Source organism: Exophiala oligosperma (genome assembly GCF_000835515.1).
Source record: "Exophiala oligosperma strain CBS 72588 unplaced genomic scaffold supercont1.2, whole genome shotgun sequence".
Classification (NCBI taxonomy): domain Eukaryota; kingdom Fungi; phylum Ascomycota; class Eurotiomycetes; order Chaetothyriales; family Herpotrichiellaceae; genus Exophiala; species Exophiala oligosperma.
The window spans coordinates 520,095-543,015 of NW_015622819.1; the positions used below are offsets into that span (position 1 = coordinate 520,095).

At 51.8% G+C, this 22,921-nt stretch overlaps 11 protein-coding genes across 11 annotated transcripts; 6 read left to right on the forward strand and 5 right to left on the reverse strand.

The window, feature by feature from the left end:
- Positions 1-101: 101 nt before the first annotated feature.
- Positions 102-1,385, forward strand: PV06_01666 (uncharacterized protein). The gene has a single exon (XM_016402289.1). The coding sequence runs from the start codon at positions 140-142 to the stop codon at positions 680-682; it is 543 nt and encodes a 180-aa protein (XP_016266186.1). The 5' UTR covers positions 102-139; the 3' UTR covers positions 683-1,385.
- Positions 1,386-1,519: 134 nt separating this feature from the next.
- Positions 1,520-5,524, forward strand: PV06_01667 (uncharacterized protein). Its single transcript, XM_016402290.1, has one exon. It carries the CDS (start codon positions 1,653-1,655, stop codon positions 4,944-4,946), a length of 3,294 nt encoding a protein of 1,097 aa, XP_016266187.1. The 5' UTR covers positions 1,520-1,652; the 3' UTR covers positions 4,947-5,524.
- An 80-nt stretch (positions 5,525-5,604) lies between these two features.
- On the reverse strand, positions 5,605-7,061 carry PV06_01668 (uncharacterized protein). Its single transcript, XM_016402291.1, has 2 exons — positions 6,508-7,061; positions 5,605-6,397 (listed from the first exon to the last, which is right to left on the reverse strand). The coding sequence occupies exons 1-2, from the start codon at positions 6,819-6,821 to the stop codon at positions 5,737-5,739; spliced, it is 975 nt and encodes a 324-aa protein (XP_016266188.1). The 5' UTR covers positions 6,822-7,061; the 3' UTR covers positions 5,605-5,736.
- A 140-nt stretch (positions 7,062-7,201) lies between these two features.
- On the reverse strand, positions 7,202-8,643 carry PV06_01669 (uncharacterized protein). Its single transcript, XM_016402292.1, has 2 exons — positions 8,589-8,643; positions 7,202-8,543 (listed from the first exon to the last, which is right to left on the reverse strand). The coding sequence occupies exon 2, from the start codon at positions 8,485-8,487 to the stop codon at positions 7,306-7,308; it is 1,182 nt and encodes a 393-aa protein (XP_016266189.1). The 5' UTR covers positions 8,488-8,543; positions 8,589-8,643; the 3' UTR covers positions 7,202-7,305.
- Positions 8,644-8,935: 292 nt separating this feature from the next.
- Positions 8,936-9,556, forward strand: PV06_01670 (uncharacterized protein; the record flags this gene model as incomplete). Its single annotated transcript, XM_016402293.1, has 1 exon — positions 8,936-9,556. One exon carries the CDS (start codon positions 8,936-8,938, stop codon positions 9,554-9,556), a length of 621 nt encoding a protein of 206 aa, XP_016266190.1.
- A 238-nt stretch (positions 9,557-9,794) lies between these two features.
- On the forward strand, positions 9,795-11,009 carry PV06_01671 (uncharacterized protein; the record flags this gene model as incomplete). The annotated part of the gene is made up of 1 exon (XM_016402294.1): positions 9,795-11,009. The coding sequence occupies one exon, from the start codon at positions 9,795-9,797 to the stop codon at positions 11,007-11,009; it is 1,215 nt and encodes a 404-aa protein (XP_016266191.1).
- A 7-nt stretch (positions 11,010-11,016) lies between these two features.
- PV06_01672 (uncharacterized protein) lies at positions 11,017-12,566 on the reverse strand. Its single transcript, XM_016402295.1, has 2 exons — positions 12,052-12,566; positions 11,017-11,990 (listed from the first exon to the last, which is right to left on the reverse strand). Exons 1-2 carry the CDS (start codon positions 12,389-12,391, stop codon positions 11,050-11,052), a joined length of 1,281 nt encoding a protein of 426 aa, XP_016266192.1. The 5' UTR covers positions 12,392-12,566; the 3' UTR covers positions 11,017-11,049.
- Positions 12,567-13,108: 542 nt separating this feature from the next.
- On the forward strand, positions 13,109-16,971 carry PV06_01673 (uncharacterized protein). Its single transcript, XM_016402296.1, has 7 exons — positions 13,109-13,377; positions 13,440-13,682; positions 13,760-13,871; positions 13,918-14,246; positions 14,301-14,686; positions 14,744-15,305; positions 15,360-16,971. Exons 1-7 carry the CDS (start codon positions 13,269-13,271, stop codon positions 16,793-16,795), a joined length of 3,177 nt encoding a protein of 1,058 aa, XP_016266193.1. The 5' UTR covers positions 13,109-13,268; the 3' UTR covers positions 16,796-16,971.
- Positions 16,972-17,037: 66 nt separating this feature from the next.
- Positions 17,038-18,631, forward strand: PV06_01674 (uncharacterized protein). Its single transcript, XM_016402297.1, has 2 exons — positions 17,038-17,393; positions 17,511-18,631. The coding sequence occupies exons 1-2, from the start codon at positions 17,334-17,336 to the stop codon at positions 18,045-18,047; spliced, it is 597 nt and encodes a 198-aa protein (XP_016266194.1). The 5' UTR covers positions 17,038-17,333; the 3' UTR covers positions 18,048-18,631.
- Positions 18,471-20,156, reverse strand: PV06_01675 (uncharacterized protein). The gene is made up of 2 exons (XM_016402298.1): positions 19,990-20,156; positions 18,471-19,840 (listed from the first exon to the last, which is right to left on the reverse strand). The coding sequence occupies exons 1-2, from the start codon at positions 20,019-20,021 to the stop codon at positions 19,024-19,026; spliced, it is 849 nt and encodes a 282-aa protein (XP_016266195.1). The 5' UTR covers positions 20,022-20,156; the 3' UTR covers positions 18,471-19,023.
- Positions 20,157-20,385: 229 nt separating this feature from the next.
- Positions 20,386-22,759, reverse strand: PV06_01676 (uncharacterized protein). Its single transcript, XM_016402299.1, has 3 exons — positions 22,612-22,759; positions 22,325-22,556; positions 20,386-22,128 (listed from the first exon to the last, which is right to left on the reverse strand). The coding sequence occupies exons 1-3, from the start codon at positions 22,668-22,670 to the stop codon at positions 20,725-20,727; spliced, it is 1,695 nt and encodes a 564-aa protein (XP_016266196.1). The 5' UTR covers positions 22,671-22,759; the 3' UTR covers positions 20,386-20,724.
- Between the last annotated feature and the right edge of the window lie 162 nt (positions 22,760-22,921).

The following is a 22,921-nucleotide window of genomic DNA, read 5'->3' on the forward strand; positions in this document are numbered from 1 at the left end:
CTCTTTAGGCCAAATGTATCGGGTAACCTGCCTCACACGAAATGATTGTTCTACCCAATGAAGTTGAACTCACTTGACCCTGCGACATGTTATGCTCGCATCTGCACAGGAGCTTTTGGTTGTACGGCATGGCATAGAAATGGACCTTGATGCGCCTGCTCCAGCCGAGGCGTCCAGATTCAGCCCAGCTGATCGTATCGCAGAATTGAACGAGATCGATACGTCCATCGCAACGTTACTATCTGCTGCCTCTGAAGCAATCGGTATCCTCTCGAATCAGCCTACTTCTGAGGCACAGGCAAAAGCTCTTCAGAACCCCGAGGCGGCTCGCTCTGCTTTCACCACTGCTGCAGACACATATTTCTCAACCCTCTCTTCCATCGAAGTTCGACTCCGCCGGCAAGTCTACGCATTGGAAGAAGCCAACCTCATAAGACCAGGCGACGAAAGAGACAGCAGAAGAGGCCGAGCGATCGGAGGCGATAGCAGTCTGACCAAAGTTGGAGGGGGTCCTCTAGACCCAAGCTGGTTGAATGCAAGAGCTAGCGATAAGGTAGGAGCTGGGATGAAACGGGAACTCTTGAGTCGAGCACGGGAATTTGTGGAAAGAGCCGATCAAGGTACACAAGATTTGGTCATCAAGGATGATGCCACGCAGGATCAAGAAAGAGAGATGGGCTGAAGCTATATTGAGCCATGCCTTCACATTCCGCCCAGCCTTCAAACTCAAGCGTTATGTTGTCTCACAGCGATGGCTTCAGTGGGACTGTGTGGTCTCTTCGACAGCTCAGATTATGAATTTGCAGGCACCAACGTGTTCTCAAAAAGCCAATGACCACATTGGGAGCGTGACCACATTGGGAGCGTGACCGCACTGGGAATATCACCACACAAACTATTCAATTTATGTCAACTTGACATGGTCAATCAGCAATAGCTGATTCAGTTGTGATATGGCATACATGGGTGCTGAGGTCATCAGTGCCAACCCTCTCATCCAAGATTCCCGCCACACTTTGATGAACATGTGAACTGAAGTCATTGTTCGCTTTCGATAAGAACGGGGACTCAGGGAGGTTGGACGATAGATCAAAGAACTGCACCTGACGGTGTGCCCTACAGTGTGCAAGGGCAATCCAACACGAGCACATGTCCCAAGAATGTGCTATCAGAGAAGAGAAGAACTTAGATTAGACCTGGCCTGGAGAGAGACCACCGTCTGAGAGGAACCAGGATATCGAACCGGAGATGGCAGCTAGAGCAATAAACTCGTCGATTCCATGGTTTCTTCCGTCAGCCAACTAAAGTGTCTACCTATTCACCTAGATGAATATCCTATCTTAGACAAGAGTATTCCTGTTAGTCAGAGTGAAGCAATGTAGATGTGTATTCTTATTTACTGGTGAATTGTGGTTTGATTATGACCAATGAGGAAGGCGCTTGGCGAAGTTCATTCTGGCCTCGAAATGATCGCGCTTCTCTCACTCATTCTCACTCCCCTTTCGTGCAATATCGCCCTGTTTAACATCTTTCTACGCCTTCTAGCCTCATACGATACTGACATGCACTGGACTCTCGCTTTATAATGTCCATGGAGTTTGGGATGTCACCTATTATGTCTGGCTGCTCTTGAACAAATATCGACTGTATCCATGGCCTCCGATCACCCGGGCCAAGAACTTTCGCAAGGTCAACACTTATTCGTCAGAGCAGATGAGGTCGACGCTGGAACCACCATATTATCGCCCAGTAAAGATCTCCCCTTGAGTGCGCTGAGCCCTTCCGATACAATACCTCCAGGAAGTAGACCAAAGGCTCCACCTCGTCCAGCTCTAAGACGTGAAGGTTCAGCACCACCACCTCCACCACCTTCGCAGCCGCCTCCTGCTCCTCCAACACAAACAGATCCTACTGATTCTCTCAGCTTACCACAGCTACGGCAATTGGTAAGCCAGTTCCCGAAGATCGAGCAGCAAGCGTACGCTTTTCAATATAGTGATGCCGAAGACTACGAGCCAGAAGTCGACGAATGGTTTCACTACACGGAGCTAGAACAGGACCGGGACTATCTTCTGGTATCGCGAGAATCATTCGAGCAGCGATGGAAACAGTTCTGCCAAGAACAGGAAATCCCTGATGACTCAACATGGATTACAGTGAGCCCAGATGAGCGTCAGCTTTTCCTGTCGGAAATCCGCAAGGATTTGGCACAGACATCTTATCCCTCTCGCATTGATGCTCTATGCTGTGTATTCTACATTCTGACTGGTGTTTGGAGCGTGACATCTGGTCTAGAACCGAAGCGCCCCAGCAAAGAGAATGAAGAGCTGTCTAAACCCGAGGATGAGCGACCTAATTTTGTTCAAGTGCATTGGATGCACAAAGGGGCGGACGAGGTTCTCCAGAGTGGGATCATATCATATCTCTACACGTGCCTGATCAAAGCCGCACAAGCTCCTGATGAGTGGCGTGCACAGCTGGACGATGCCGACGATCTTGGTGAAGGAGCCTTTGGAGAGGCTGACTATAGAGAACTCAGCCTCTGTCTCTCAGCTTTCTATCTTCTCGTCGAATCGGCCAGGGTAAGAATCAACGATACTGCCGGGCAAGAGTTACGACAATCGATTGCTTCTCTAGAACCCAATCTCCTTGTCTTCCTTACCAGCATCATTTCACGGCTGAGATGGGATGAATCATACAACATACCTCTCATGCATGCATTACAACTATTCTGGAAGTCGATACTTGTATTGTTCGGGGACCTGACACAACATTTGGAAAGGATTAAAAGCATTCTACAGCCACGAGTCGATCCGTTCTCCGCTGACGCTGCACACCCCGTTCTGACGGCTTCTCCCCTAGACTACCATCAATTTCGACAGGAGATCACCTCGAAGTATCCTGCGTACAACCCCCCATTGCCCTTGATTCCGCTCGAGACGGAGCAGAAAACCATGCTCCCACCGTTGCCACAACAAAGCCGACCTGACTCTGCCGCTCAAGCCTATTCCCAAACCGGCAATGCTACGCGTGGCTCAATATTCCATCAGCCGGTCCATATTGCTACACCAGCTCCTTCACCACCTCCTTCACCCATCGGACCAGGCGGCAAGGCAGGTAAAAAGCAGAACTATCAGACGAATCAGAATTTCCCTTTCCTTTACCCCCCACTCGACAGCTCCAGCAACACAATCGGCGGCAAGGGATCGACGGAGGTGCAAGATTCGATGGTAGGGAAGCAGTGGGAAGGCAGCGACATCCCTCTGTCAATCATTGAAGCCGGAGAGTTGTTTGCCAGTCGAATGAGGATGACGAGAGCCATGCGCCAGTTATGGAAGGAACGAGATCTCTTTATGAAATATGAAAGAGGCTGGCGTGCTGACAAATTTGGTGCATCCGATGCGTGCAGCGAAGATTCACAGGAAGAAAATGAACTCAACAGTCTAGATCCCGACCTTCGGGCTCGCATGGAGGCTGTCGAAGAATTTTTCCAACAAGCTCTGCCTGACCTCCAATCTCTAGTCATAGTTATGATGAAAGTCATGCTCACCAATGTCCAAGATATTGCAGTTCGAAATGGTGGTCTTCAAGATCCGTCCCAGACCGGTGGACTCAGTCGCTCCAAATCGAATTCTAACATGGCTCAGACTCAAGGCCTCCCCATGCCGCCGCCTCCGCCACGCCCGGCAGAGATGACCTTGGAGGATCTTGATAACGTCAGATCTCGAGAAATCAGCCAGAAGGCCGTTTCTGGAGCAATCTTCTTACTATTAAAGTGGCTGAAGGTGTCTCATATTTTGAAGTTTGAGTACATGACACAACTGTTGTTGGACTCCAATTACATCCAGCTAACCCTGAAGTACTTCGCCCATCAGAACCTGGAAGACCTTGTGGCGTTCAAATATGACCGAGAGGATCTCAGCGTGTGGCACTATTGTCACGCACATTCTGACCATCCGCCACTGTCTCCTACCAGTCCCGGTGAAAGGTCAGAGGCTTCTAGCATAGATGAGGCTATCCCACCGTCAATCCCTCGCCACCGAAAATCGCCGATCTCAAGGCCCGATGGTCAATTTGGAGAACAAGATCTGTCTCAGGGGCTGGACGCACAGAATCGTCCATCGGTCGACGAACTCGGCAACCCCCTGGGACCCGTTCCCTCGCAACCAATCACTGTCTATTCATTTCGCCAGTTCCAGACTGCCATCCATCTTCTTCGCATACTGCAAAAGCTCACACGCAGCAAGTCTCATCGAATTCTATTCCTTGTAACGTTCAAATCCTCTCAGATTTTGAGGCGAATCCTCCGTGTACCCGATCCGACGTTGCGCCTGTACGTCCTGAAATTGTTCAAGTCGCAAGTTCCTTACTGCGGCCGGAAATGGAGACAAAGCAACATGCGTGTCATCACGGCGATCTATCTCCACTGCCGACCGGAGTTGAGGGATGAATGGCTCGCAGGCATGCATGATGCTAGTGTCGAAGGCGAGGTCGATGAGGCTGTGCCGCTGGAATGGGCACTCAGAGGTTTGACATTTTGGTGGCAAAGACGTATGTATCCTGGCATCACGAGGAAGGGTAAGCGTGGTACAGTGCCAAAAGGCAAGGGCAAATCCAAGGCCACTGAGGACGACGATGAAGTTGCTTCAGATGAATACGAAGGCGGCCAAGAGATTGACGACGAAGAACGCGACTTTTTCCGTCGTGAACTCGATGCCATAGGATGGGGCTTGGCGGGCGTACGGATTGGCGATGGTACAGAAGATGTTGCATTCGGCGAGGAAGCTATCGGTGTCAATGGCGGAAGCAACTATGGCTCTGCCAATGGTACAGTTGGAATAGGTCTTGATCAAAGCGGCGTCCAAACACAAGGTCAGGTCCCAGCACCGCAGCCTCAATGGATAACTCCCGATGCGACAAGTATTGAGAATTGGCAAAACAGTTAGAGACTGGGACTGCAATCGGAGCCAGGTCAAGATCAGTCTGACGAGGCTCGTCTATCTTGGTGGGAAACTGATGACGATTATGGAAATCTGCCTCACGACGCAGGACCCAGCCATGAATATGATCATGACCTGTGGCAGGCGGCGCCAGGAACGTGGACTAGGCTACCTTCCGAGGAAGTGCAACAACAGGATGGCCCAGAAGTTGAGCATGTAGAGGATGTTGATCTGAATAGATTGAATGGACGGAAAAGGAGGTCTTGATGCGTTGCAACGAAAGGGGCTTTGAGCTTGAGCCATAAGCCGAAAGACGGCTTGTGTATATTTGTGAGACTGGTGCGACAACGGTATGGCCTTGCATGATGTGGAGAGAGAGAGAGAGAGAGAGAGAGAGAGAGAGAGAAGTTACGATGGAACGTGAAAACGAGCCAAGGGACGTAGGGAAGGCGATTTGTGATGTCGGACAACGAGGGGATGAGGTATGAGTCTCTCATATGCAGTCCAAACCGGAGACGTGCTGGGAGAATACTCCGTAACTCGAAGCAAAGGCAGGAACATCTCATAGCCAGTAGTAAATACAGAGTACACCCTCATCAAGACGAGCGTTCGCTCGTCGGGGGAAAAAGAAGTAGAAATATTGAGCGTTGAGGGACAGATCAAAGGGTGTAAGCGCCTTCAATTCTTTCGTAGATAGGTATATAATCAAAACGCTTTCGTTTGGAACTCCGTAACTCGTGCATACCAAAAAAAAGCAAACCTCGGGCGTGTGGGAGGCGTCCTCTTATATAGTCGTCTATAGTTTAGAAGCGGGCGTCGCCTTCTTCTTTTTGCTGCCCGCCACCCCGGTAACCTCCGCCCCGGAGAGGATGAAGTCGGGATAGACAAAGTCGCCGCCGGGGGTGCCTCCGGAGGTGCGCCACGCCCCGCCGTCGACCACCAGGTTGTCGCCGGTGATGTAGTTGCCCGTGTCGCTGAACAGGAAGACGGTGGCGTCCGCGATCTCCTTGATCAGGCCCCACCTGCCCAACGGGATGCGCTTGCTCGTCTTGGAACCCCCCGACTTGTGTTCCTTGGACAGCCTGTCCATGCCCTCGGTGCCCGCGATGGGGCCGGGGGCGATGATGTTGCTGGTGACGCCCAGCGGGCCGTACTCGATGGCCACGTTGGCCGAGAGGGCGTCGATGCCGGCCTTTGCGACGGCGACGTGGGTCTGCATCGGCAGGCCCGTGTAGTGGATGGTCGCCGACACGTAGATGATGCGGCCGCCCGGGGTGCCGGACGACGAATGCGGGAGCGAGGACGACGAGTTGTGTCTCTTGGCCGAGGCCACGAGGTGAGGCAGGGCGAGTTTGGTGACGTTGTAAGATCCCAGAATGTCAATGTCCATGACCGACTTGAAGGCGTTGGGTGACAATTGAGCGAGAGGAGCTAGAAAGTTTCCTGCCGCCCCGGCACTGTTTGTGTGTAAAAGCAAAAAGAATAGTCAGCCTCAATACTTTTGTGAAGAGACCAAAAACAAAAAAAAAACCACCACCGTGAACTCTCAAGAGTACTGAATACTGACATTAGGAAATCGATCCCTCCAAGTTCCTTGACGCAGGTATCGATCGACTTTTGAAGGGAGTCGACGTTGCGGACGTCCACCGCGCCTATGCCCAAAACCCTACTACCCGGTCGTGCGGTCGCAATGTCCTTTGCCATACGTTCCGTCTTTTCGACATTGCGTCCGACTATGCACGCGTTGGCTCCGAGGTGCACCAGAGCCCGCACTTGAGCGGAACAGATGCTACCGTTGCCGCCGGTGCAGAAGACGACCTTGTCGGTGAAGATGCCATCTCGCCATACCGAGGAGAGGTATTCATGTTTCTGGAGAGGCATTGTAACGGCGTGGAGGAGGATGAGAAGGACTGAGGCGGCGGAGGATAAACCACGATTAGGTTGGGCGTCTGGTGAGGGTTGGAGGAAGTGTGTGTGAGAGAGGGAGACTCGAAAACCGCAAAAGTGTTTTCCACGGCCTGTAGTAATGAAGACGAAAGATGAAAGGTGAGACCTGTATTTCAAGTAAGTGTACTACAGAGTAGCAACGGCCGTAAACAATTATTACCTTGGATGTTCTCGTACGGAGCACTCTACAGTAACAGATCAACGGCGCCGAGGAAATGCGGAGGGAAGAAACCAGAATTAAGCCGAGGCTCAAATGATTACTAAGTACCGAGTACTGGATTCTGTATGGACTATTACGAGTTATGATCTTGATGCAGGTAGACGTCCACGTATCATATCAACTCCTCTCGTGGAATCATTCCAATCACTGTCAATACACTGACCACCTGGGTAATAATAGATGTATACTGCTCTTCTCCTACTCTGCCTCCATTGTATGTGATGCTTCATTGATCGTAACCTTGAACATCTTCGTGGCCATGCCGTAACTTTGTCCCACAGCCTCGCTCGCATACACTCTCATTCCCTTCTCATACTCGGCCGTCAACCCTTCTCTGTACCCGCCAGCTTCATGCAATAATCGTCCTAGTAGAGCTGAATCTCTGACGGCAGTGTTCGCACCGAGGCCACCAGCAGGGGTCATTGAATGCGCTGCATCTCCAATCACCGTGAGGCGAGGCTCGTTGGGCCATTCTGGCACTCCGCTGGGAGTCGAGCAAGTGATCTTCCAGAACGCCGCTTCGGGTTCATTCATTTGATCGATCAGAGGTTTGAACCGAGGATGCCAGTCCTTCGTGAGGGACTTGGCAATATCAGCCGCGACTTTGCCGACGATTGTGTAGTCGTCGTTCGGGGCCTTGATCACGCCAGGCATGGCCGACAGCGTCCAACCGAATTCGACATTGGCATCGTCCATATCATTGGGTCTCACATTCGTTATGAGTCCCACTCGTCCGGTAGGCTTCGAGTCGTCTTGAAGTCGAAAAACACCCTCCCCCAGACCTTTGAACGCTGTCGTGGGTGCTTGCCCATGGATGCCTCTTGCACCGGTGTCGTAGACCTTGAGTCGACCGCCAGACACTTGCTTGGCTATGCTCGACTTGATGCCGTCACCGCCGATCAGGAGTGACCCTTCCTCTGATTTCGAACCGTCGGCGAATATGGCCCGAACGCCGTCCTCCGTCAGTTCATAACCTTTGACGTGTTTGTTGAATTGCACAAATTCCTCACACCCTTCCATGAACAGTTTCCTCATTTCACCTCTAGCTATGCCGACAATCTTTCCGTCTCTCGATCCGAGGCTCTCCCCCATTTTGCTCTCTTCGAAAACGGCACCGGTGATGGCGTCAAAGCCTGTAAACCCACTGCCACCTGTCTTGCCACAGCGGTCATAGAAGCGTTGAAAGGCCGCCGGGTCAAGAACCGACTCAATCGCATCTAGCCCTTCAGACGAGAGTCGGAGACGATATCCTTGTCCCCGGAAAGAGAGAGACGCGTCGCGCTCAAAGACACGAAATGGAATCTTCGACAACAAAAGAGAACGCGCGAGCAGGAGCGACGCCAGCCCGGCGCCCGAGATAAGCACAGGTTTTTGTGCCATGATGAATGTTCTGACTAGGTTTCAAAAGCTATCGTCGCATTGTGAAGCAACAGTCACTGCGGCTTAAGTATCGTTTCAAAGCTTAAAGAGAGGCCACCTACCTCGAGGTCATCATGGACGAAAAGGGTACTAAGCATGTAAATTTCTAAGCAGTCGGAAAGACCGTGTAATGTAGGAACGCCATCTCACTCGTCAATGGCGTCAAGACGAAGAGAATCTCCAGTCGGAGTCGGTCTTTTTGATCCCGACGCTTATATAACACTGTTTCCTAGACGGGGTCAATCGAATGACTCAGCGAATTCCAGGCCTCGTTCTGTTGTAGCCTGATCGCCTCGTTCCGCAGCCTCAATTCCTACGAGTATTGATTTCTTATGTCGATCATCACAGAAGGTGTGTGACCCAGCCCTTGGGACAATGGTAGCTTGGTAATCTCAGAGCCTCAAGCCCGATGGCCCCGACATTCGACTTCACGTCGGACCCGACGCTTTCATCTTTCGCCGTCAACCTAGAGACGTTCGTTGCCAACGACCCAGGCAGAAAGACTTCCTCGGGTGCCACGATCAGATTTCAATATGTCGCTGTGGGAGCCATAGTCTTCGATTCCTCCTCCGACCCAGAACGTGTCTTGTTGGTTCAGCGTGCCGCGACTGACAGTGCACCAAACAGATGGGAGGTCCCAGGGGGTGCCACCGACTTCGAGGATCCGTCCATTCTACACAGCGTAGCTCGAGAGCTGTGGGAGGAATCTGGACTGACAGGAGAGACAATCGGCCCTCGAGTTGGCGATGGAGACGTCTTCCTCACACGATCCGGCAAGTTGGTCTGTAAATTTCACTTCCTCGTGGAAGCGAAAAGGAACTCGAATGGTGCTTTGAACGTCGTGCTGGACCCAAAGGAGCATCAAAATTACCTGTGGGCTACCGAAGAAGAGGTCAAAGCTAGGCGTGTGGGTGACGTCGATCTCAAGTTCACGACCAAAGAGCAAGAAGTCGCAATCATTAAAGGATTCGAAGCAAGGAGGCGCATGAAGGGGGTAAAGTCAAATTATCGTTACAATGCCACTTCGTGAGGTCCTGAAACTTCCTGCCTCAGGCCCCAAGATTTCACTCAGACACGTTGTGACATTAATGACACCACTTACCGTCGCAAGGCATTGGCAATGTCCTAATGACCCATGCTTTATGGGGGAGCGATCACTAGGAGTGGTTCATTCTGGCGCGTCTCCGAAGCATAACGACATTCCCGCACTGATCGCAGCTTGACTGAGTACGAAGCTGGCACTGAGCTGCCAGGTTGTTGACAAGAAGATGCTCAATATCTCTTGGATCGTGGCGCTGCTCAGACCTATTGTCATCATCATCACAGCGAGTGCCGGCCTATACTCGATATTCCTCGGTCTCCTCATGATTCCCACCTTACAAGACCATGTCATCTACCTACACCGAGTTACCTTGACATGGTTTCAAGACGTCAATGTGCCTGAACAATGGGGCTTCCTCCGCAACCAAGTCACACCTTTCCACCTCATCACGCCAGACGGAGAAATCTTGCATGCATGGCATATCCTGCCGCTCGAGACATACAGGCAGAACGAGAAGGCTTTGAGGAGCGAAAAAGTAGGCCTGTGCCATGAAATCAAAGAACGATTGGCATTTAAGCTACTGAGAGACGATCTGACATCACAACTGGTGTTATATCTACATGGAGCAGCAGGGACTCTTGGATCTGGCTGGCGACCCCAAAGTTACCGTGCCATCTCGGCTTCTGCGCAGAACGTCCACATCATTGCCATAGACTACCGAGGGTTTGGGACAAGCACCGGATGGCCGTCTGAAGCTGGCCTCCTCACTGACGCGCTGACGCTTGCCAACTTCGCCCTAGAAACGGCCGGTATCCGGCCAGACCGCATAGTCATTTTTGGACAATCTCTCAGAACAGGTGTGAGTATAGCGCTTACACATCATCTTGCTCTACAGTCTCCGCCGATTCTTTTTGCTGGGATGATACTCGTGGCGCCATTTGCGGATGTTGAGCTTCTCACAAGGACATACAGTGTGGCCGGAACAATACCGCTTCTTGGCCCCGTTGCTAGAATTCCTTACGCACTGCCTTTCTTCAACAAGTTCATTGTGAGTAAGTGGCCGTCCAAAGACACGCTCTCGGCCTTCATTCGACACTGCGACTCCTCAAAACTTGGAAATCGACATAGGAAGTACGATATTACGCTTATACATGCACAGGATGACTATGACATCCCTTGGATACATTCAGAGATCGTGTTCTGGCATGCCGTAAATGCTATGAGATTTCCGGACTCGAACGTCAGCTTTGACGAATTGGAAGATATAAAAGCTAGAGAGAGGATAGAGCTCGGCGCTGGAGGATGGGAAGTTGACTGGCGTGGCAAAGGAGGCATCATCAGGGAGCAAGTCGTGAAGCATGGACTGCACGATAGAATTATGAGTTACCCCATCGTCAGTTTGGCCGTCGCACGGGCATTCTACGGTCGAGACGAACAATAGATGAGCACTGAAGATATTTATATACCATTCTACGGCGTTACTAGCTAGACGGTTGTCCCAAAAATGTCAGAGCTGCAGCAACCATCGCATCGCCACCAGTTTGGAGCGTCGGTTCTATCACAGGAGCAAATTCCGCACTATGATTGATCGGAATTTTATCCAACTTCCCTTGCGCCTCCATCCTGTCCCATAACTCTGCATCAGTGCCGCCGAACAACCAGAAACAGTACGGTTTGCCAATAGAACTGGCAAGGATACTGAAATCCTCACTCGCCAAGCTGCTTTTCGGAGCCACCATAAAGACTGGTCCAAAGAACTCTCTCAGAGTTGCTTGCAGCCTCGTCTCGACATCTGCGGCGTTGGAGGTAGTTGGAAGACTCATGTGATGGTCGATCTGAGGAGGCTTTTCGCAAAAGCTGGCTTCGCATTCTGCTTTGATGACGCTGTTGATGTGCTTGAGGACAGTCAGTCTGACCTCCTCGTTGAGCGTTCGAATGTTGATGGTAAAAAATGCATGGTCACAAATCACGTTTTCAGCTTCACCAGCATGGATCGATCCAACTGTTATAATGGCGACCTCGTCCGGAGGAATCACGCGGCTCGATATTGTCTGAAGACGGACCACAATATGACTCGCGATCACAACGGGATCGATACAATGATGGGGCATACTGGCATGCCCACCTCGACCAAAGATTGTGACCTTGAGGCTGTCTGACGAGCTCATGATGGCGCCAGTCTTGGAAGTGACAATTCCAGCTCGAATTGGCGCGACATGTTGTCCCAGAACAATGTCTGGAAGAGGACAGTTATGACGAGACGCATCATACAACCCGTCGTTCACCATTCCGAGCGCACCATCACCAGCTTCTTCGGCCGGCTGAAAGAGAAAAACAATCGTTCCAGCCCATGCTCTTCGTGCGTTGATGAGAGCTTCCGCAGCAATCAGGAGGCATACGACATGAACGTCGTGTCCGCATGCTAGAACCAGTATTAATCCTGCGTATCCTCCTTGCCAGAACCCATGGTCCGGAGTGCTTACCATGCGCGACTGGTCTCTCCAGACCGTCTTTGCCCAGATGCTTTCGATGGCTTGCATATTCGAGGTTGGTTCGTTCGGCCACTGGCAGGGCATCCATATCAGCCCGCAGCAAAGCAGTTGGCCCTGGTCCATTATGCAGAATTGCGATCAACCCATTGCCTCCGATCCCGGTCCGAATGTCAAGCTCACCACTCAATCCTGTGAGATGTTGAACGATCAACGATGCTGTTTCGACTTCATGGTGGGAGAGCTCGGGGTTCGCATGTAACTTCTTGTACAAATTCTCATATCTCACGAGGTCTGGCCTGAACTGTTCTATCAGAGCAGGTATTTGAGACATTTCGCCTTGGTCGACTTATTTTCTAAAGTTCTGTGAAGTACTCGGAGGTCCATAAGAGCTGAGAGACGCCAATCTACAAATGGGACATCGTTTTGGCACATGTGTTTTGTTCTCTCACCCCCCATGACTCGAGGGAGAAGGCCTAGATGGCCAAGCGACTTGTATGAAACTTTCCACCAGCCATCGGAACTATTGGTGCACTGGCCCGCTCCTCGTATTCCCAGGAATAGATTCGGATACTAGTGTCAGGTCACCACAGATCCCGGCACTGCCGGGGTTGAAATCTGCATCTGTGCTCGACTGCTTCCGAGGTTGCTAGTAACTGTCTACAGTGAACTTATTGAAGGGTAAAAAGTCACGGTCATCCATACACCAGTGTGTGGGATTTCTTCTTGTCGCTGTTTCCCCACTATCAACCACGTCAAGTATTCTTACCAAACAACCACGGACTCTGGTCAAAGGACACAGAGAGAGTTGCGACAGAAGAAACTCTTGACAGCATGTGTCACAGCTAGCTTGCACCCCCCCGAACATGGTTTAGCCAAGAAGTCAACAAGCGAGCGCCTCCTCCATCTGCAGGTGTCTAGAAGGAAGCTGAACTAACGATGCGCTTTGATCTTCCTCCACACGTGGATACATTCTCCAGCTCTGCTGAGGAATGCGTCAACCATTATTGAGCCAATAAATCGTTTTGGATTTCCATACCCTCGCTTGTTCCTGCACTCTTGGGACCGACTAGCGTCGGCTTCGCCCAGATCATGGAGGTGAGATATAATAAAGGCCTACGACCGTTGGCCTCTGGCCGGGCTTGTCGTTCTACAGAGAGAAACGTACAGTAGTGCTTTACTCGCTCTGGAGTTGTGACCAGGTACCGATCATGACGGATACCATTCCTTCGCCGCGGTCATGGCCACTCATTGGCAATGCCCTCGAGATCAATGCAGAGTTCCCAATGACGAGCTTGTCCAATCTGGCTAAACGATATGGTGAGCAACGGGGAGGCGGCTCAGGACTTTATGAGCCGACGTAGCTGACATGAGATTATCAGGTGAGATCTTCAAGTTGACCGTGGGTGGGCGCGAGAGGGTCTTTATCTGCACAAGAGACCTATGCAATGAAGTTATGGACGAGAAGAGGTTCGAAAAGGCCGTGACAGGAGCCCTTCATTACATCCGGGAAGCCGTTCACGATGGTCTCTTTACCGCGCTGCCAGGAGAACACAATTGGGGGGTGGCTCATCGAGCACTGATGCCCGCCTTTGGCCCTCTCCCCATCCATGGCATGTTTGATGGTGAGTTCATCTTTCTGCCGTGATCCAGACATTGCTACAGCAATGTACGGCTCCAGAGGCTGACCCTCCCTCCACAGAGATGTATGATATTGCCTCACAGCTGGTCCTTAAATGGGAACGATTTGGTCCCCATCATGACATCAAGGTCACTGATGACTTCACCCGTTTGACGTTGGATTCGATTGCACTGTGAGTGGCTTGCGTCCTGGTGATTCTTTGGACTGACCTGAAAAAGATGCGCCATGGGGACCCGTTTCAATTCTTTCTATACCGAAGAAATGCACCCCTTCGTCAACGCAATGGTTGCTGTCTTGATCGGGGCAGGCGGCCGTGCACGCAGGCCACCATTGCCGAGCTACTTCTTCCGCGCAGAGGACCAGAAATTCAACGAGAACGTAGAATTGATGCTCAAGGTGGCCACTGATCTGGTGAAACAGCGTCGCGAGAACCCTGTCGACAAGAAGGATCTTCTTAATGCCATGCTCTACAACAAAGACCCCAAGACAGGAGAGAATCTCACGGAGGAATGTATCGCATATAACATGATCACATTCCTCATTGCTGGTAAGGCGTTCGTTGTAACTGCACCTGAACTCGAGGCTTAATTGTTCTCCTTAGGACATGAGACCACTTCCGGTCTTCTTTCGTTTGTGTTCTACGAACTCCTCAAGAATCCCGAAGCCTATCGCAAGGCACAGGAGGAGGTCGACCGAGTGGTCGGTGACGAGACAGTAACATATCAACATCTCTCCAAGTTGGAATACCTCAACGCCATCCTGAGAGAGACCCTGCGTCTGTATCCCCCGGCGCCTGCTTTCACCGTCCGCCCCAAGAAAGACGAAATCATCGGTGGCAAGTATCACGTAACAAAAGAGACTCCACTCTTTTGCTTCTTGATGGCCATCCACAAAGACCCTGCAGTGTATGGTGAAGACGCTGAAGTGTTCCGACCGGAAAGAATGATGGACGAACCATTTGGTCAGCTACCACCCAATGCGTGGAAGGTGTGTATCTGTCCCCCCTTTTGAGATGGTGAGTATCGCTGACCCCAGCTATCACAGCCATTTGGGAACGGCGCCCGTGCTTGCATTGGTCGACCTTTTGCATGGCAAGAGGCTCTCCTGGCTCTGGCAATGCTGCTTTCAAACTTCGAGTTCACCATGTCTGATCCATCTTATCAAATTTCGATTCAGTCTACATTGACGATCAAGCCACACGACTTTTATATGCGCGCCAAACCCAGACATCCAGACATTGAATCCCGGCTTCGTGGGCAACGAGGTCCCACACCGCAAAAGGCTGAGACGTCTTCGGCGAAACCGAAGGCAGACTCTGCGTCAAGCCAAGCTGTTCTATCCATCTTTTACGGCTCAAACACAGGGACTTGTGAAGCCATGGCTAGCTCTCTGGCTTCTTCGGCCGCCTCGCACGGTTTCGAGGCCAAGGTCGAAATACTGGACAAGGCTACCAACGCCTTGCCGAAGGAAGGGCCGCTCGTTGTCATCACTTCCAGTTACGAGGGAGAACCTCCCGACAACGCGGCCCGTTTTGTGTCTTGGGTGAAGACTTTACAAGGAGAAGCAGCCAAAGGGGTCAAGTACGCTGTATTTGGCATGGGCAATCGTAAGTACCCGGTGGTGAGCAATTCATTGTAACGAGACTGACGTTTATGTGCAGGCGACTGGCATCATACATATCACAAAATCCCCAGTCTTGTAGACAGCACCCTGGCTGAGAGAGGTGCGGAGCGCATGACAGCAAGAGGAGCCGCGGACGCCAACGACGCTGGGTTTTTGGAGGACTTTGACAAGTGGAAAGACGAAGAATTGTGGCCTGCGATTGCAAAGACGTTCAAGACCCAGACAGTCGAATCCGATGAAGACCAATCTCCAGGTCTCGACATTCAAGTCACAGCCGACAGCAGGGCGAGCTTGCTTCGACAGGATCTCAAGACCGCCATGGTTCTCGAGAATCGAGTTTTGACGGCGCCAAATTGCCCCGAGAAGCGGCACATGGAGATCCAGATGCCTTCAGGGATGTCCTACAGAGCGGGAGACTATCTGGCCGTGTTGCCCTTCAACCCGCGCAGAAACGTACGTCGCGCTCTGGCCAGATTCAATCTCACGTGGGACGCAATGATCACCATCAGCCCGGAGTCTCACACTCCTCTGCCTCAGGGGAGACCTTTGTCCGTGTTTGAAGTCTTTTCGGCTCTCGTCGAGCTTTCTCAACCGGCGACGTCGAAGCAGTTGAAGCAAGTGGCCAGGACGATCCCCGAAGCAGAATCGAGGCAGAGCCTGGAGAAACTTGCGACCGACGACTTCATGCAGGAGGTTTTGGGCAAGAATAAATCTCTGCTCGACATCTTGGAGAGATATCCGGGTGCACAATTCTCACTGGGACAGTTTCTGGAAGCCTTACCTCCCATGCGGATCCGTCAGTACAGTATTTCTTCGTCACCGCTGGAGGACCCCGCAAAGTGCACCATCACTTATACTGTCGTTGACGCTCCGGCGAGAGGAGGCGGCGATCCGGACAAGGACCGTTTCCTCGGGGCGTGCAGCAACTTTCTCCGACATCGAGAGTCGGGTGACCGAATCAGTGTCGCCGTCCGACCCAGCCACGCCGGGTTCCATCTGCCCCTGGACGACAACACTCCTGTGTTGATGGTGTGCGCTGGGACAGGTTTGGCGCCCTTCCGGGCATTCGTCCAAGAGCGGTCTCTCCAGATCCGATCCGGTAAGAAACTGGCACCCGCACTCTTGTTCTACGGCTGCGCGTCTCCCGATCGAGACGCCCTGTACCAAGAGGAGTTCGCCGAGTGGCAAGAGCAAGGTGCGGTCGACCTCCGCCACGCCTTTTCACGAGCACCGGAGAAGAGTCTGGGTTGCCGTCACGTCCAAGACCGGATCTGGCACGATAGGGCCGACACCAAAAAGCTCTTCTTGGACAAGGCCCAGGTCTACATGTGCGGTTCGAGTGCCGTCGGTGTGGAGATCAACAAGGTCATGGTCGAGATTTATGTCGATGCCAAAGGGGTGTCGAGGGAACAGGCCGAGACATGGGCGAACGGATTGAAGGGTGTCCGATATTGGGCTGATGTGTTTACTTAAGTAGCCACCTAGGCTCTCCGTAAGTACTTGATACTCTTGTCCAAGGTGAAGGGTAAGAGTGCGGATGCGAGTGCGAGTACAAAGTATTTAATTGTGTGCACTGACATTGTAAGGTACTCGTATGAAGTACTAGAAATGACGTATGAGAAGTGATGGGTCACGGAAGTGGATTAGCGTGGTATCATTGTAGGCTACGACCAACCTGCGTCAAAAGGCCCCGAGTTACTCTGTAGTAATCGTAGCCGGAAGATCAGGCAGGACTCTCAACTGCACCTCTCCATAACTACGACCACGACGACTGGGATCAACTCGAACGGCGATACTGGTACGAGTGAACCCTCGTATCTTATAATTCTCGATCACGCCGGCATCACCGCCGTATCTCACTCATCGCAATCGACTTGCCGGAGCTACAGATCATCCCTCCGTCTCTCCGCCACACCTCGAGATACACCACACCACATTACATACCTACCGAACAACCATATACCTGAACCCCTCTTAACTTCTTCTGCCCTCTCCTTCTGTTCTTGCAAAGATGCCTTGCCCGATAAGCATCACGAAATTCGTCGGGACCATATCCCTTGGTCTTTTGACTGTTAGTAAAGCCCAAAGCACTTTATCTACCGACCTTGAGGGACAACCGGTCTCTCTTTTTTTACTTTCTGCAAAAGTTGTACGGAGTAGTCGCTGACTTCTTTAACCCTTTTCGCAGGGAACGTCATACACACTAACCACCATCACCCTCCCTTCACTCGCACTCCTACCTTCGGCTTCCCTGGCCGCCCGAACCCTCTCGACCATCCAGACTCAATCTTCCCGACAGATCCTCACCCTGGCCTCGGTCTCTTCGCTTTCCCTCATCACGGCTTTCAGTCTGGCTTCCCCGCGCGGTCGACACCCTTACCTTTTGTGGACGGCCCTGGTGGCTTTCATCGGTGGCCAGGGTGTCGAGTACTGGTACAATGGCCTCTCCAGATTCCCAAGTCTCGGGAGTGGCTCGTCTAGATCATCGTCAAACAGAAACAAGGGAACGACGAGCACTCGAGGAGGTAGCAGCAGTCCAGAGGGCGTCGGCTCCGACAGCGGCTCCTTTATCCAAATCGAGGCCTCGACGACCGAAGACCAGGTCAATGGTGAAAAGGTCGAGATGGAAATGGCCCGGGAACGTAGGATACAAAAGGTGAGGAGTTGGATCGCCGGAGTCGGATTCGCCATGGGAGTGGTGGGCATTTGGGGTGACGGTGCGTAAAGAAAGGTCACAGAGAACAGAGGAGACAAGATCGATTGCAGTCCCTTTGCAGCACTTGCCATGGGTTTGCCCGGGAAATGCCGTCTCACGGGGATGATTAAGGTCGAAACTCGCCCTGTGGTGCTATCAAGTACATGCGAATATCGACACTTATACGAACACCACAACTACTACTACTATTGCTATTACAACAACCAACAACTACAACAATCACAATAACCTTGAGCGATCGCGACTTCCCAATAACAAAAAAAAGGACTCCTCACTGATTTGCCTGTGTGTCAAATGATTACAACGACTCTTCTCGACTTCAAAACGAACATCCTCTCTCTCACTCACCTTTTTTTTGCGGAGTAGCATGAAAATGTACCTAATGGTGGGGATAGGTAGTTACTTTTGATTGGGAAAAAGAAAAAATAACAAGTGCCTTTCAAGATTCATTCTAGACTGGGATCGAGGAATCCGTTCTTGTCATGATTTCCTGCAATGTACATGTACATGGTTCACATGATTCCACATTGTCGTTCCGGGGCATGTAGGGTAACTCGTGGTATCATGGCCCCGGAGGAAATGTGAGGTATTTGCCTGGTTGCCTTTTGACATGCGCAACGCATACGTCCATCCATCCAGCACAAGTTTGTATCTGTTTCCATTCAACCAGCACCGTGTGTATTCCGTCCCTTAAGAGTTCCTAATACCGTCGAGCTGTGCAGTCGAGTCTTCCAAAATTGGAATCCCACGTACCTTGTATCAAGGTCCGCTGGTCCCCGTCACCGTCTCTGCGACGTGGTCGTGGTTGACGGGCCCTTGGCGACGACACAGCACCACGCTGTGGGTGAAGCGAAATTGAATTGCACTGATGGGTGACATGAGGCGGGATGGGATAATTTGATGCGATGTGCGTCGAGGTTACTGTGATGTGAAAAAGGCCCGCCGATGTGATGTGTGATATGAAAACAAAGGCTTTTTTGGATCATCACTTCCCACCCATACTGGAAATGACGTCTCTCTGCGTCTGCCTGTCACGATTGACGCCGGTCAAGGGGGCGACGCTCCTCAGATCCCCCACGACGTCCTTTGCCTTGCCGAAATACACCTCTTGCAGCATGTTCCTCATCTTTCCCTCCATGTCTTCGATCAGGCGTCCGGCGTTGCACACGTGTCCGCCGTCCTTGCCCTGGCCGCCTGCGCTCTCGACCACGAGGTCCGCCTCGACCTGCCTCGTCAAGCTACCTGCGAGGTTGAGCTCTTGATCACCACCTCCGCCGCCGCCGCCGCCGCCACTTTTCAGGTGTAAGATTACCGTGCTAGTGAGTTTGTAGTGGCAAGTCCGGCCACCACCGTTGCCACTCCCCCGACGTTCGTCAACCTCGAACACGTGGACGCTGTCCCAACCGGCCTCTCGCGCCACGCTCTTCTTCAACAACACCACCCCGGCGAACCCGTCGTCCAGGTCCCACAGGTACACGCTCCCCGTCCCCCCTTCGTAGTACATTTGTCGGTAAACGTCAAACGCGTTGTTGGCCTCGACCTCCATCTTTCGCACCCGGTCCGAGGGGAAAGTGGCGTCGTCGAGTGGAGGCTCGAACTCGTTGCTCCAGGGGGAACGGTAAGAGTCTCCGTCCCGGTTGTAGTCGCACAGCAAGTAGTCCCGGCCCGTCTTCTTGCACCTCGCCGAGCTGAGAGGCTGGTCGACCGACGAGAGGAGGTCTTCGGTTAGGTCGGGCACGAGGCTCGTGATGGCCGTCAGGTTGGATGACACGTTGAGAGGGGAGAGTCGACGGAGGAGGTCTCTGTCATGACGCGCGGACAGGATGGTCAGTCACAAAGATCAGAAAGGATAGGTCCCAGCCCCTTTGGAATCAGCCGTGTAGTAGCTGATAATCGAGCCGGGGGAAGGGGAATATGAGAACGTTATATCAGATCTGGGAGAGAAACGTACAAAGCTGCGTCGAATTGAGCTTCGCTGGCCATGGTGAGATGGGCAGTGCAGCGTCAACTTTAAAAGAAGGAAAAAATCAAGACTTTTGTGTCTTTGGACTCAAAGTACGATCGAGAGGTGTTTTGGTTTATGTCGTCGTCGTGGAAAGCAAGATCAACAAGTAAGGGGAGTAGAAGTAAATGTGGTGGTGTTGTTTGGACTGTGACAAGATGGTGGGGTCAGCATTGGAATCAGCCTGCAACAAGTGTCACTCAGCCTTACACAGCCTTGTGCCTCACATCAATCCAAATGCGGCTTTCTACATGTACTCATTACTGGACAAAGGTAGATACTCCGTACCCCTACTACCAATAGTACGAACTCACGGGAAGCAAATGAATAGAAACAACAGTTCATTCGGCTGCACGATATCTTCCTGGTTCTCTTCATTCAAATTCATTGTTCATGACTTCTTTTAATGGCAGTTTCCTGGAACTTAAATAGCCATGTTTGAGAGGTATCTCGATTGTTATCCTTGCCTTAAGATCGGCTCATTTCGTATCCGTCCCCGTTTCATTCATATCCTTCTACCTTTTCTGTATGAGAAAAGTACAAGGCAACGCCAACCGAAACCGAAGGCCAGGTATTGTACAAATGCTTCCCACCCTTAATTTTCCCCGCTGTGCAAGAAGACCACTTCCCACCAAAGTTCATTGATGAAATGGTAATGAAAAGCCAGCTGAAATGCACACAAACCTAGGACTGAGCTTGAGTCTGATCAGGGACCTGTCCCTGACCGCCACGGCCTCTGTTGCCTCGATAGCCGTATCCGCGATTTCCATAGCCACCACGGTAATTACCTCCATATTGACGACCCCGGCCATAGCCACCCCTTCCGCGTCCTCGGTAGCCACCATCGACATTTCCTTGACCGAAGGTTTCCATGTTCTTTTTGAATTCTTCGCTTCGAATTTGCCTGCCTGTGCCACGATCACCATCCTCCCGATCTCTTGCTTCGGAGGAAATATTGTCGAAGAATGAACTCGATTTGTTGTAAGCTGGGGCAGCGTTCAGGCTGTCCTTTCTCTGCGGTGTAGGGGCTGTCACATCACCGTCAAGTGTATCGGTTACTGCGCTCTCCTCGACCCCAGCAACAGGTGGAGAGCCAGTCGCAATAGCTTCTTTGATCAGATCTTCCTTGTTAAATTTCGCATTAGCGGACTCAAAGTCATAGTCAGACTTTGGTATTTCGATCTTCTTGGCTCCACTGCCACGTCCGCCTCGTTGGCCGCGGAATGAACCTCTACCTCCACGTACTGTCCCATTCGTGGTGCCTGAGGTGGACACTTCTGCCATTTGCCTCGTTATTGCATCAACAGATGCTGGAGGGGCGGCTTGTTTGGTCTGCGAACTAGCTGCTGCTTGGGGATTTAGCTTTGCCATAGCTGCTGCTACAGCTTCTTTAGCTTGTCTGGCGGCCTCATCCATTGCAGATTGAGACGGCGCGGGCTTTGCAAGTTTACCAGCAGCGCCATTTGTTGCTGGCCCATCTGCTGCCGGTACTACTGGGGGAGTGAACACTTTTTGGTTCACTGTGAAAGGAACTGCTGGGGCGACTTTGTTGGACTTGGGACCTGGTCCTGCAGCCTTTCTTTGCGTCGTCTCGGAGCTAGTGCTTGGTGGTGGCGGCCTAGCTGCGACTTGAGCAGCCGTTGGCTTTGATTGTGAGGGGGCATCTTTTGCTGGTACAGGGAAGGGAGATTGGGCAGCTTTGTTGTCAACTGGCAGTTCTGAAGTGAGGTTGTTGTTCGGAGCATTCGCAGAAGGTCGAGAATGAGGATCTTGTGGAAGTTGAGATGGTGGTGGAGGTCCATCATGACGCTGCCCTGGGGGCCCAATGGGAGGTGGAGGGGGTTGAAACTGGGGTCCAGGACCTTGTGGGAAGCCCTGTCCTGGAGGACCAAAATATCCAGGCGGGGGAGGACCGTAAGGTGAGAAGCCAGGTCCAGGAGGTCCGAATCCACCAGGAGGTGGTCCATATCCTCGGCCAAATTGACCAGGAGGATAGAAGCCACCGAAGGGAGGGTGTGGAGGGTAGCCAGGAGGAGAGAAATGTTCGCGTGGAGGACCAGGAGGTGGTGGACCTGGCTGAGACGCGTTCTAGATGAGTGAGCATAGTTAGCCTTCAGCCAATTGCAAGTCACTCGTGTAGGGTACGGATAAGGTAGATGGTTTTATCAGAAGGAAGGCAACGGAAATATCCACACGGCTTTGCGCTTTCAGAACAGGTCTGTGAATTTACATCCGAAATATTTCATCATGTAAAGGGTTGTGCAGGGAGGAGAGGACGTCATACCAGAATAGCTGGGTCATTTGGCATGCTTGGAGGAGGAGATGTTTGTGATTGTTCCTCCTCTGCGACCTTGATATCCTTGACATCGCTGCCTCGAAAAATGATGAAGCCATATTTCTGCTGTGAAGGTGGAATGAATTTCTCGGCTTGCCGATCTTCGGTACCAAAGGAATAGACGTTCTCGAGCGCGATTGTAGATTGTTCAGGGTTTATTTCGTGAAGCGTACCGACATAGCTGTATGAGGCTCTGTTAGTGTCGAAGATTGGTTTGCAGTCCGAGGACACCTTACCGAATTTCACTTTTTGAGATGAGGTTGAACCTCTGACCGATCAAATGATCCATGTCCATAATCGCGAAGTGAGCGCGCGCTGTTCAGGAAAGAGGGACTAATATTACATGAGAGAAGGAAAGATTAGATCGCGTGAAGAATGTATTTGAGCTGGGTGATACATTAAGAGAGAGATTTCCACGCCAAACACGAGTGGCTGTGATTTCGAATTACTTATTGGTGCAGCTACTCCGCCGTTCTATCTTGGCGGACAAGTTACGGCGGAGTATTATGGTCAGAATCTCCACGGATGCATCAGGTTCCACAAGCG